This window comes from Oryctolagus cuniculus, chromosome 1, assembly GCF_051225735.1.
Source record: "Oryctolagus cuniculus isolate XC-2025 breed Fujian yellow rabbit chromosome 1, ASM5122573v1, whole genome shotgun sequence".
Lineage (NCBI taxonomy): Eukaryota > Metazoa > Chordata > Mammalia > Lagomorpha > Leporidae > Oryctolagus > Oryctolagus cuniculus.
This window is the reverse complement of record NC_142867.1, coordinates 66116023-66129382: the sequence shown is the minus strand read 5'-3', so window position 1 is coordinate 66129382 and position 13360 is coordinate 66116023. Positions and strand designations below refer to the sequence as shown.

The 13360-nt window shown below is 45.2% G+C and overlaps 1 protein-coding gene across 13 annotated transcripts in view; it reads left to right on the top strand.

Moving 5' to 3' along the window:
• Positions 1–13360, top strand: part of XRRA1 (X-ray radiation resistance associated 1) — a 93187-nt gene that overhangs the window by 11077 nt on the left and 68750 nt on the right. For 12 of the 13 annotated variants that reach the window (XM_089330919.1, XM_070075380.2, XM_008263961.5 and 9 more), the window contains one exon: positions 10066–10163. Coding sequence is in view for 11 of the 13 variants with exons in the window: in XM_089330892.1 (XP_089187018.1) it covers positions 10066–10163 (98 nt within the window). In the remaining 2 variants the exon portion in view is untranslated. The remainder of the gene's footprint in view (positions 1–10065; positions 10164–13360) is intronic. The other variant, XM_089330896.1, reaches the window with a different exon arrangement.

Below are 13360 nucleotides of genomic sequence, written 5' to 3'. Positions count from 1 at the left end.
TCAATCTGTTGGCATACAGCTGTAGAAATTTTTGATGATTCTTTTTTATGTTTGTGGTATCTGTTGTAACATTTTCTTTGTCATCTCTGATTTTATTAATTTGGATTTTCTCCTCCCCCTTTTTTGGTTTGTTGGGCCAAAAGTATATCAATTTTCCTTAATTGCCCCCCACCCCAGCTCTTCCTTTCAGTGATCTTTTGTATTTTTTTGTTTCAAGTTTATTTATTCTCCAATTTCTTTCTTCCTGCTAATTTTGGGTTTGATTTGTTCTTTATTATGAATCCTTGAGATGCATTGTTAGGTCATTTGTTTGATAACTTTCCAATATCTTGATGTAGGCACTTTGCTATCAACTTTATTGTTAACATCCTTTTGCTATGGCCCATAAGTTTGCTATCTTGTGTTGTCATTGTCATTCGTTTCTAGGCATTTGTGAATTTATTCTATGATCCAGTGCTCATTCAGGAGCTGTTGTTCAGTCTACATCTGTTCTCATATTTTCCAAAATTTCTTAAATGGTTAATTTCCAGCTTCATTCCATTGTGGTCAGAAAAGATACATGATACAATTGCAATTCTTTTTTTTTTTAAGATTGATTTATTTGAAATCAGAGTTAGAAAGAGAGAGAGAGAGAGAGAGAGAGAGAGAAAACAAGAGATCTTCCATCTGCTGGTTCACTGCCCAGATGGCTGCAAAAGCCAGGGCTGGGCCATGTGGGAAGCTGGGAGCTAGGAGCTTCATCTTGATCTTCCACATGGGTAGTAGGGGCCCAAACATTTGTATAATCTACTGCTTTCCCCAGGCCATTAGCAGGCAGCTGGATCAGAAGTAGAGCAGCCAGACTTGAACCAGCACCCATATGGGATGTCAGTGTTGCAGGCAGTGGCTTTTACCCATTATATCATGTTTCCAGCCCCATGATTTAAATTCTTTTGAATTCATTGAGACTTGTTTTATGGCCTTACATTTGGTATTCCTAGAGTAAGTTCCATGCACTGATGAAAACAATGTGTATTGTGCAGCTGTGGGATTAAATGTTATGAATTAGATACATTTCATCAATAGTGTAAATTAGCTCTGTTATTTCTTTGTTGATTTTTGTCCATTGATGAAAGTGTTAAAGTCCCTCATTGTATTGGAGGCTATGTTACCCTTTAGATCCATTCACATTTGTTTTAAATAGTAAAGTGTCCTAGCATTATGTGCATATACATTTACTATAGTCACATCTTCCTGTTGAATTGATCCAATAATCATTTGACATAATAAATTCTTCATTTCTAATATTTTAGTTTGATTTCTTTTCAATATCTCTATCTCCCAGCAGAATTTCTCATCCATCTCATGTATGGGTTTCTTTAACTCACATATTTTCTCTGCTATATTTTTGAGTAATCTTTTTAAATTAATTTCTTCAAATTCATATTAGGTGAACAAATTTCGTGTTTTTCATATATATAGATTTAGTAGCATAGTGATAATTCTCACCATACTGTCCCTTTTGCCAATGCTCCCTCCCTCCCTCCTCCTTATCCTTTTATTTTTTACAATGACATATTTTCAGTTTATTTTATAATCATAAGAATAACCCTCCACTAAGTAAAAATCTCAGTAAAAACAAACAAACAAACAACACTGTTCCACAATAGTAGAGACAAGGGCTGTAAGTAATAATTCTCAAAGTGTCAATTTTGCCATATACACTACTTTTTTTTTACCCTATCAGTTAACATATCAAGGAAAACGTGGTATTTGTCTTTTTGGGACTGGCTTATTTCACTAAATATAATGATTTCAAGTTGCATCCATTTTGTTGTGTGAAACAGGATTTCATTTTTTGTGGCTGAGTAATATTCCATAGTGTATATATTACCACATTTTCTTTTTTTTTTTTTTAAGGTTTATTTATTTACTTGAAAGTCAGAGTTGCACAGAGAGAAGGAGAGGCAGAAAGAGAGAAAGAGAGGGAGGGAGGGAAGGAGGTCTGTTTGTCTTCACTCCCCAAATGGCCACAATGGCTGGAGCTGCACCCATCCAAAGCCAGGAACCAGGAATTTCTTCCAGGTCTCCCACGTGGGTGCAGAGGCCAAGGACTTGGACCATCTTCTACTGCTTTCCCGGGTCATAGCAGAGAGATGGATCAGAAGTGGAGCAGCCAGGACTTGAACCAGCACCCATATGGGATGCTGGCACTACAGGTGATGGCTTTACCCGCTACACCATTGTGCTGATCTTTATCCTGTCATTGGTTAATGGGCATTTGGGTTGATTCCATATCTTAGCTATTGTGAATTGAACTGCAATAAACATGGGGGTACAGATAACTCCTTTATATGCTTCTTTCATTTCAATTCAGTAAAATCTCAGGAGTGGGATGATTGGGTGATACCTCGATCTATTTTCAAATTTCTGAGGAATCTCCACAGTGTCATAAACAATGGCTGTACTAATTCACATTCCCCTCAATAGTTGATTAGGGAAGCTTTCTTCTCACATCCTCACCAGCATTCAATTTTTTTTCTTTAAGATTTATTTATTTATTTGAAAGGCAGAGTTATAGGGAGGGAGAGGCAGGGTAGGGGAGAGGTCTTCCATCCACTGGTTCACTCCTCAAATGGTCACAATGGCCAGAGCTGGGGCGATTGAAAGCCAGGAGCCTGGAGCTTCCTCCGGGTCTCCCACACAGGTGCAGGGCCCCAAGGATTTAAGCCATCTTCTGCTGCTTTACCAGGCCATAGCAGAGAGCTGGATTGGAAGTGGAACAGCCAGGACTTGAACTGGTACCCATGTGGTGTGCTGGCACTGTAAGCAGTGGCTTTAACTGCTACACACAGCGCCAGCCCTGCATTTATTGTTTTTGATTACTGTATGAGAAATATTCTAACTAGGGTGAGGTGAAACTTCATTGTCCTTTTTCCCCCAGAAACCTTTTATTTAAGAAACACAAGCTTTATGCATTTCATAAGGAACTTTAGTGATTCTTCTCACAATACCTACCTTCCTCCCTCTCCTATTTCCATTCTTATGTTTTACTAAAATCTATTTTCAATTAATTTTATACACATATGACTACTTCTATGCTAAGTAAAAAGTTCAACAAACAGTATGAAAACAAAACTTCCACAACAGTCAAGACAAGGACTGTTCAAAGTCATTTCTAATCAAACTGTCAATTTCCTTCCATAGATTACCTTTTAGGTGATCTATTAGTTACCACAGATCAGGAAGAACATACAGTATTTATCCTTTCAGGATGGGCTTATTTCACTAAGAATGATGTTGTCCAATTTCATCCATTTTGTTGCAAAGGACGGGATTCATTTTTTTTCACTGCTGTGTAGTATTCCATGATGTACATATCCCATAATTTCTTTAGTCTTCGGTTGACGGATTTTTGGGTTGTTTTGTTTGTTTTGTTGTGGAGCTTATTGATCTCTTTGCATATTCTGATTATTAATCCTTTATCAGTTGCTTGCTTTGCAAATATTTCTCCCATTCTGTTGGTTGCCTTTTCACTTTTCTGAGTGTTTCTTTTGCCATACAGAAATGTCTCAATTTGATGTAATCCCACTTGTTAATTTTGGCTTTGACTGCCTGTGCCTCTGGGGACTTTTCCAAGAACTCTTTGCCTGTGCCAATGCCTTGTAGGGTTTCCCCATTGTTCTCTAATAATTTGATGGTATTGGTTTGTCAATTTAGATCGTTAATCCATGTTGAGTGGATTTTTGTATAAGGTGTAAGGTAGGGGTCTTTCCTCATACTTCTGCATGTGGAAATCCAGTTTTCCCTGCACCATTTGTTGAAGAGACTGTCCTTGCTCCAGGGATTGGTTTTAGCTCCTTGGTCAAATATAAGTTGGCTCTAGATATTTGGATTTGATTTCTGGTGTTTCTGTTCTGTTCCATTGGGCTACCCATGTGTTTTTGCAATAGTACAAGTCTGTGTTGATTACAACTGCCTTGTAGTATGTCTTGAAATCTGGTATTGTGATACTCCGGCTTTGTTTTTGTTGTTGCTTTAGCTATTTGGTGTCTCCTATGCGTCCATATGAATTTCAGCATTATTTTTTCTATATCTGAGAAGAATGTCTTTGTTGTTTTGATTGGTATCGTGTTGAATCTGTAAATTGCTTTTGGAAGAATGGACATTTTGATATTCTTCGAATCCATGGACATGGAAGATTGTTCCATTTTTTTGAGTTTCTTCTATTTCTTTAATGTTTTATATTTCTCAGTGTAGAAATCTTTGACATCCTTGATTAAATGTATTCCAAGGTATTTGATTTTTTTTGTACCTATTGTGAGTGGGACTGATCTTAGAAGTTCTTTCTCAGCCATGGCATTGGCTGTGTATACAAAGGCTATTGATTTTTGTGTATTTATTTTATATCCTGGTACTTCAACAAACTGTTCTGTGAGTTCCAATAGTCTCTTAGTGGAGTCTTTTGGATCCCCTATATATAGAATCATGTCATCTGCCAATAGGGATAGTTTGACTTCCTTTTTCCCAATTTGTACCCCTTTGATTTCTTTTTCTTGCTTAAGGGCTCTGGCAAAAACTTCCAGGACTATATTACATAGCCATGTTGAGAGTGGGCATCCTTGTCTGGTTCCAGAACTCAGTGGGAATGCTTCCAGCTTTTCCCCATTCAATAGGACTTTGGTCATAAATTGCCTTGATTGTGTTGAGGAATGTTCCTTCTATACCCAATTTGCTTAGAGTTTTCATCATGAAAGGGTGTTGTATTTTATCAAATGTTTTGTCTGTATCTATTGAGATAATCATATGGTTTTTGTTCTTCACTTTGTTAATGTGATGTATCACATTGTTTTGTGAATGTTGAACCATCCCTGCACACCAGGGAGAAAGCCCACTTGGTCTGGGTGAATAATCTTTGATATGTTGTTGGATTCAATTGCTAGTAATTTGTTCAGAATTTTTCCAGCTTTGTTCATCAGGGAGATTGGTCTGTAGTTTTCTTTCTCTGCTGTATCTTTTTCAGGTTTAGATATTAAGGTGATTCTGGCTTCATAGGAGTTTGGGAGGATGACAGTGGAGTGTCTGATCCTTCAGTGACTACCTAGAGGCATGTGCTGGGTGGAGCAGGGGAGCACTGGTCAGTGTTCAGGGATAATGTGAGAATATAGGGTGACACCCAAGTTGTCGCCCTCACCTCCTCTCTTCCAAGGTGATGATAAATGCCCAAGATTAGTCCACAGTGAGTACAACCCTCATCCTCACACAAACCACACAAAGGATTTGTGCAGACCTGAGTGTGAGCATGGAACCTCTGCAGTGACCCTCCTCAGGCAGTCAGGGAGCTCTGAGCCTCTGAGGCCAGACACAGTGATTGCTCAGAGACCCAGCTACACGTTAAGCCATATCGTGTAGTCACAAAATACCCATAGTCACAGCGCCCAAGGTACCATAGTCACAGGATGCAGAGGACCCCCCCTTTTAGCCCCGCTAGCCTGCCCTGTCCATGGAGACAGCAGAGACAGCTGCCTATGGGTGTTCCACCTTGACGGTTTGAGCCCTGGAGCCTGATAGGTTGAGAGGGTGGGGGCACCCAGGCCCCTGTCAGCTTTCCCAGCCAGACTCAAAGTCAGTGGGAAATGGCAGATTTTCCCCTCTGGCAAAATCCGCTTGTCTTGCATGTGAGAGCTGACTCAGCCTCTGTTGGAGTCAAGATGGTGCCTCCTCCCCGCTGGTTGCTGGGCGCCCTTGTGGAGGGATGGGGAGAGAAAATGTAGTTTTCCTTGACTGGATGAGATGGGTACCCTGCCCCTCATTAAGGCTCCAGGCTGAACTCAAAGTCAGGGTGGTCCAGGAGGTTCTTCCTCAGGCAGCATCACCTGTGGCACGGACCGCTGCAGCCTGCCCTCACCTCACTCTCTGAAGCGGGCGTCTCCTCCAGCCCCCGCTGCAGGCGTCATGTGTGATGTCCTCACTCACTGCTGCATGTCTGCTGTTTCCATGCTGCTCACAGCATCCTCTTCTTCCTGTGGAATTTCCACTGCAAACTTCTCTCCAACTCTCCCCAGGACACGTGCTTCCTCCGCTTTTCTTCTGCTCTGTTCCCCTAGTCCGAATCAGTACACCGTTTCCCTATTCAGCCATCTTGGAATCATTCTTTTTGAATAATCTTATGATCATTCTTTTGAATTCCTTTCCAGGCATTTCAGCAATCTCTTTGTCTTCACATTCTATATTGAAGTGTTGCTGACTTTCTTTTGGGAAGTCATACTGTCTTCCTTGTTTTTGTTTGTTGTATTTCTTTTTTTTTTTTAAAGGTTTTTATTTATTTTACTTCAAAGAGTTACACAGAGAGAGAAGGAGAGACAGAGAGAGAGAGAGAGAGGTCTTCCATCCACTGGTTCACTCCCCAAATGGCCACAATGGCTGGAGCTGCACCAATCTGAAGCCAGGAGCCAGGAGCTTCTTCCGGGTCTCCCATGTGAGTGCAGGGGCCCAAGCACTTGGGCCATCTTCTACTGCTTTCCCAGGCCACAGCAGAGAGCTGGATGGGAAGTGGAGCAGCCAGATCTCAAACTGGTGCCCATATGAGATGGTGGCGCTTCAGGCCAGGGCATTAACCCTCTGCGCCATAGCACCGGCCCCTGTTTGTTGTATTTCTAAACTTATGTTTAGACGTCTGTGGAAACACTTGTTGGTTTTCTCCTCTGAGGGCTTTTATCATTGACATACGCCTCTTTGGCTTAGTGGTGTGTCTGCTCCTTCAGTGGATATCCAGAGATGGGCGCTGAGTGGGAACAGGGAGCTCCATCCAGCCAGTGCGTTAGGGTGGGGCGAGGTTGGGAGTGGTAAATCTTCTCTATCATCAGCAGGGGAAAAGGGTACGATTCTATTGGCTGGTGTGTGAACCAGCTGTCCTCAACCCACAGTACCTGTGCACCCCACCCACTCAGTCTCGGGAACTTCGTAAAGGATCTGTATGCTCCTCAGTGTCAGCACAGAGCCCACCCCAGCTCTCGGGGAACTCTGAGCTTCTAAAAGCAGACCCAGCAATTACTCAAAGACTTAGCCGTACCCTACACCCTATCACACAGTCACAGGGCACAGGGGATCCTGCTCTCAGCCCCAAAGCCTCCCAGCCACAGAGAGAGCCACAGCGTTTGCTGAGCCAGATGCCTGCTAGGCTCCCCTTTGGCAAGTTAAGTCTGGTGGTGAAGGGAAGCAATGTGCCCTGACGTCATGGACCTAAGTGGGCACTCTGCCCCCTGCCAGCCTTCCAGGCCAGACTCAGAGTCAGTGGGGACTGCAGATTTATCCCTCTGATGGAACCCCCTAGTTGTGGGAGGGTTGCAGCTTCCTCTACTCACCTTATTTTTTATTATATATTTTATTTGAGAGGTAGAGTTACAGACAGTGAGCGGGAGAGACAGAGAGAAAGTACTCACCTTATTAAGATGGCACTTCCTCCCTGCTGATTGCCGGGTGCTTTAGTAGGGGGTGGGAATGAAGCATTGTGCTCTCCCTTCACTGGGTAAGGTGGGCACCCTGCCCCTGCTGATGCTTCAGGCTGGACTCAGAGGCAGTGGGGACCGGGAAGTTCTCCCTCAGGCAATGTCATCAGTGGCACCTGCTGCCACAGATTCCTCTCGCCTCACTCCAAGAAGATGGCATCCCCTCCGGCCACCGGCTGTGGGAGTTGCTGGCGGTCCCACTCATTGCTGCATGATTGTACCATCCCTGCTGCTCCATGGTGTCTCCTTTCTTTCTGTAGACTTTCCACTGCAAGCTGCTTTGCGACTGTCTACTGGGAATGCTGTTCCTTCCCTGTTCTGGTATTTTCCTGTGGTCAAAATCAACATGCCTTTCCCCTATTCAGCTATCTTCAATCTCCCTAAACTTTATTTACTTATTTATTTTTAAAGATTTATTTATTGGGGCTGGCATTGTGGCATAGTAGGCTAAGCCTCTACCTGTGGCTCTGGCATTCCATGTGGGCTCCAGTTCATGACCCGGCTGCTCCACTTCTGATCCAGCTCCCTGGGGAAAGCAGTAGAAGATGGCCCTCGGGAAAGCAGTAGAAGATGGCCCAAGTGCTTGGACCCCTGTACCTGCATGGAAGACATGGAAGAAGCTCCCGACTTCGGATTGGCCCAGCTATAGGCATTGGGGCCATTTGGGGAGGAAACCAGTGCATGAAGACCTTTTTCTCTGTCTCTCCCTCTCTCTGTTTGTAACTCTACCTCTCAAATAAATAAAATCTTTTAAAAATATATATTTACTTATTTGAAAGGCTGTTAGAGAGAGAGACAGACAGACAGAGAGACAGAGATCTTCCATCTGCTGGTTCACTCCTCAAATGACCACAATGACCAAGCCTGGGCCAGGCCGAAGGCAGGATCCAGGGACTTTTTCCGGGTCTCCTACGTGGGTGGCAGGGGCCCAGGGGCTTGGTCCACCTTCTGCTGCTTTCTCTGGCACATTAGAAGTAGAGCAGCCAGGGACTTGAACCAGTGCTCACAAGGGATGTCAGCGCTGCAGACAGTGGTTTAACCTGCACCACAGAGCTCCCCCTCCTTTTTAAAATATTAGTATTTATTTATTTGAAAGAGTTATATAGAGAAAAGAGAATAAACTTTTTTTTAAAGATTTATTTATTTGAGAGAGTTACACAGAGAGAGACAGACAGAGAGGCAGAGAGAGAGAGAGAGAGAGAGAGAAAGTCTTCCATCTGCTGGTTCACTCTCCAGATGGTCGCAATGGCCGGAGCTGCGCCAATAAGCCAGGAGCTTCTTCTGGGTCTCCCATGCAGGTGCAGGGGTCCAAGGACTTGGGCCATCTTCTGCTGCTTTCCCAGGCCATAACAGAGCTGGATAGGAAGTGGAGCAGCCCAGTCTTGAACCGGTGCCCATATGGGATGCCGGCGCTTCAGGCCAGGGTGTTAACCCTATACACCACAGCGCTGGCCCCAGAATAAACTTTTTTTTTTTTTTAAAGTTTTATTTATTTTAAAGACAGAGAAACTGAGACAGATGAAAGAGATGTTGCATCTGCTGGTTTACTTCCCAGATGCCTACAGCAGCTGGGGTTAGGCCAGGCTGAAGCCAGGAGTCCAGGACTCAATCCAGGTCTCATGTGGGTGGCAGAGACACTTCTTGAGCTATAACCGCTGTCTCTGAGGATGGACATTAACAGAAAGCTGGAATGGAGAGTGGCCCTGGGATTTGAACACATGCACTCCAATATGGGATATGGGCGTCCCAAGAAGTGCCTTAACTACTGTGTCAAATGCCCATTCCCTGAACTTATCTTTGGAATCCATGTTTTGTGAAATGTTTCAAGTACTCTCCAATGTGCTAGGCACTGTCTTTCTCAGTTGATCCTCTCATCCATTAAAATGAGTGTTATTATCCCCATTTTACAGGTGAGAAAACTGGGGCACAAGCAAGCAGGGGAGCTGGCTCTGTCCTAGAGAAAAGAAAGAGCCAGGGCCGGCGCCGCGGCTCACTAGGCTAATCCTCCGCCTAGTGGCGCCGGCACACCGGGTTCTAGTCCCGGTTGGGGCGCCGGATACTGTCCTGGTTGCCCCTCTTCCAGGCCAGCTCTCTGCTGTGGCCAGGGAGTGCAGTGGAGGATGGCCCAGGTGCTTGGGCCCTGCACCCCATGGGAGACCAGGAAAAGCACCTGGCTCCTGGCTCCTGCCATCGGATCAGCGCGGTGCGCTGGCCGCAGCGCGCCGGCCGCGGCGGCCATTGGAGGGTGAACCAACGGCAAAGGAAGACCTTTCTCTCTGTCTCTCTCTCTCACTGTCCACTCTGCCTGTCACAAAAAAAAAAAAAAAAAAAAAGAAAGAGCCAGAACTCAAACCAGGTCTGAGTCTTTCTAGTGCTCCACTCAGTTATAGTTGACTTGAACTGGAAAGCCCAGGGCCCTACCTGCCTCCTCGTGTAAGTGACCAGCCCATTTATGAAGCAGAGCAGGGGTCCCTCAGGCCTCAGAGGTGGGTATGTGCAGGGTGTGGTGGTTCTGGTGGGCTCCCAAGTTTGCTGTACCTTCTCACGCTTCTCCCTGCTTTCCTTGCCTGGCTCCCAGGAAGATGGCCTACTTGGGAAGCTACAAGCTGGATGATGGGAAACCTTACCTGAACAACTGCTTTCCAGCCAAAAATCTGCTTCGGACACCGGAGAAAGGTCAGGTGACAAAATTTTCAGATTGGGACTTTTCCCTCACACCAGGCCCCTGCATTAGACCATTTCTCCTATCCTTTCACTACCATTCCTTGCCCCTGGCAATCCTGTCCCCTTCATTCTGTCGTCTCTAAAGTGCCCGGTTAACCATAGTGCCCCCTGCTATTCAGTGACTGCTCAGTGCTAACTCCTTTTCCTGACATTTATTCATTCAGTGTCTAACCTGCTCCGACCTTCTGCTATAACCACATCCCTTTATTTATGCTCTGCCCCACAGTGCTGTCTTTTCCTGCAGCTTTTTTAGTTGCCCTGACTATCCAAGCCCTCTCTCAAGATAGCCAAACTCTTCCCATCACACAATGCCCACTCTTCTCCTGCTTCTAACAAGTCCTCAGTGCCTGTCCTCACTTAAAAACTGTCCTCCTGTATATTTCTTATTTGATAAGCAATCGCATTCTGCCCAGGTCCTAAATAAAATGTCATTAACCGGACTCTCCTATTTAAGAGTGTATCTAGTTAAAATCTCCCCCAGAGTCGAGATTCCCCATCCTTCTGAGCAGAGCTCTATTGATGCAGCCTTGTCTGGAAGTATGGGTCCTCTGGATTGGATTTATTGCTTTGAAAGGATAGGGCAGGGAGAAGTATGCTTGTCTACTCCAGATGTTGGGACTTGTTGGTCACTTTGTACATAGAATATTTTTTTTTTTTTTGACAGGCAGAGTTAGACAGTGAGAATGAGAGAGAGAGAGAAAGGTCTTCCTTCTGTTGGTTCACCCCCCAATGGCCACTACGGCTGGCGTGCTGCACCGATCCGAAGCCAGAAGCCAGGTGCTTCCTCCTGGTCTCCCATGGGGTGCAGGGCCCAAGCACTTGGGCCATCCTCCATTGTACTCCTGGGCCACAGCAGAGAGCTGGACTGGAAGAGAAGCAACCGGGACAGAATCCAGCGCCCCAACCGGGACTAGAACCCGGGGTACTGGCGCCGCAGGTGGAGGATTAGCCTAGTGAGCTGCGGTGCTGGCCTGTACATAGAATATTGAAAGAACCTTTTTTAGTCTGTCTTCCCCACCCCCCTAAAATGATTCATTTTTCACATAGCAACCTTCCCTTGCCACCTCTTGTTTAAAACCTTCCAATAAGGCTGGTGCCGCGGCTCACTTGGCTAATCCTCCACCTGTGGTGCTGGCACCCCAGGTTCTAGTCCCGGTTGGGGTGCCGGATTCTGTCACGGTTGCTCCTCTTCCAGTCCAGCTCTGCTGTGGCCCGGGAAGGCAATGGAGAATGGCCCAAGTGTTGGGGTCTCAAGCCCAATGCTAGCCCCTGACCAGCAGGGGCAGCGCAGGTACTCCCCAACAAGGCAAATGGAAAAGGTAAGGTCGACAGGTGATGAACACACCACAAGCACCTGTGAGTCCTGTCGAAGCAGGAACCGCTTCATTGAGGACGTGTACAGGCTTATAAAGCTTACGAAGGACATGCGCAGTAGGGGAGCCAATCAGAGAAAAGGTCACGCAGGCACAGGTGGACCACGCACAGGGGCACCTTAAGCAAAGTATAGGGATCACGCACTGTCCACATGTCTGGAACTAAAGCAGACCTATCCCTGCTGGTGGTCTGATCTTACGTAGCTTAACCACAGCAGCCGCAGACACAAACATGCGCCAGGCACCATATTGTAATGGAGATTTTAGGCAATGCCCAACAGCCCAAGTCCTTGGGCCCTGCACCCACATGGGAGACCAGGAAGAAGCACCTGGCTCCTGGCTTCGGATCAGCGCAGCGCGCTGGCCTCAGCATACCGGCCATAGCGGCCTTTTGGGGGGTGAACCAACGGAAGGAAGACCTTTCTCTCTGTCTCTCTCTCACTGTCTAACTCTGCCTGTCCAAAACAAAAACAAAAACAAAAACAAAAACAAAAAACAAAAACAAAAAACAAAAAACCTTCCAGTGGGGCTTTCAGCATGAACTCACATTCTCTCTCTCTTCCTCTCTCCCTCTTTCCCTCTCTCCCTCCTTCCCCCTGTCAAACACACACACAGATAGGTACAAAAACATGGTTGTGCATGTCTGCATGTGTTAGTATACTCTTGCATACATGTATTTCCCAGTCTGCTGAGCATGCCTGGTTTCTAAACACCATTCTTCATTGAAAGGAGAAAAAAACACCTGTCTGAGGGCTGGGGTAGGAAAGATAAACACTGGGCTTAGAACATCTCATGGTGCCAGAAAGTAAAGCAGTGCTGAGACAAATGATAGAGGCAAGTTAAAAGGACATAGGAGCCAACCTGAAGGAACTCCCAGTGGCCAAAGCTGGGACAATCTGAGCAATGAGCTACATGATAGTGGAATTGGGCTATAAACCACAGAATAAATCGATAGTCCATATTGACATAAAAATATTTAAATCCATAAGTGGTGGAAAAGGAAGAGCTTATCTTATGGTAAAATTCCAGATATTCAATGTAGAAGGAATGAGGGAAATGAAGACTAACAATTCAAACAACACAACAATTATTTTGCAGGTAAGAATCATCTGTGGCTGTTGTATAAATCAGCATTCTTCAGAGAAGCAGAACTAGTAGCAAATAGGTAAATAGAATGATAGACTGCATTTTCAGGGAATTGACTAATGTATTTGTGGGGATTGGCAAGTCTGAAATTTTTAGATCAGACCAGCAGGCTGAAAATTCTTGAGAGGGAACCAAGAATTTGAGGCAAGAACTGAGAATCTCAAGGCAAGGTTTCATCTGTCTCCAGAAAACCTCAGTTTTTGTTCCCGTTACCGAACCTGAAATTGGGTACTCATTGCAAGAGAAGCCAGTGACTCAGGACAAGGATTTAGGGGAAAGAAAGGAAGAAGGTTTATTTAGGGTACTAACAAGCTGGAAGGTGTCAGACCAGCACCTTAACATCCCCCCTCTACATCCAAGGGAAGAGGGCCAGGGAAATACACAGTTAGTTACATAACCACAGTCATGCAGGAAGGATGTAGGGGTGGGGTTTCCCAGATGTGTCCTCACCACCTAGGTCCTTGTCTTGTTACCAGGTGGTTCTAGATCTCTGCAACCATTGCTTCGGTGCCCAGGCTTCAAGGAAATATAAACAGAACTATCAAAGAGTTGGCTGGGGATACCAGGTTCGATCTAGGTCACTCAGGGCTTCTAATCCTCAAAAACACTGTATTGTTCATCTCTGTTGTT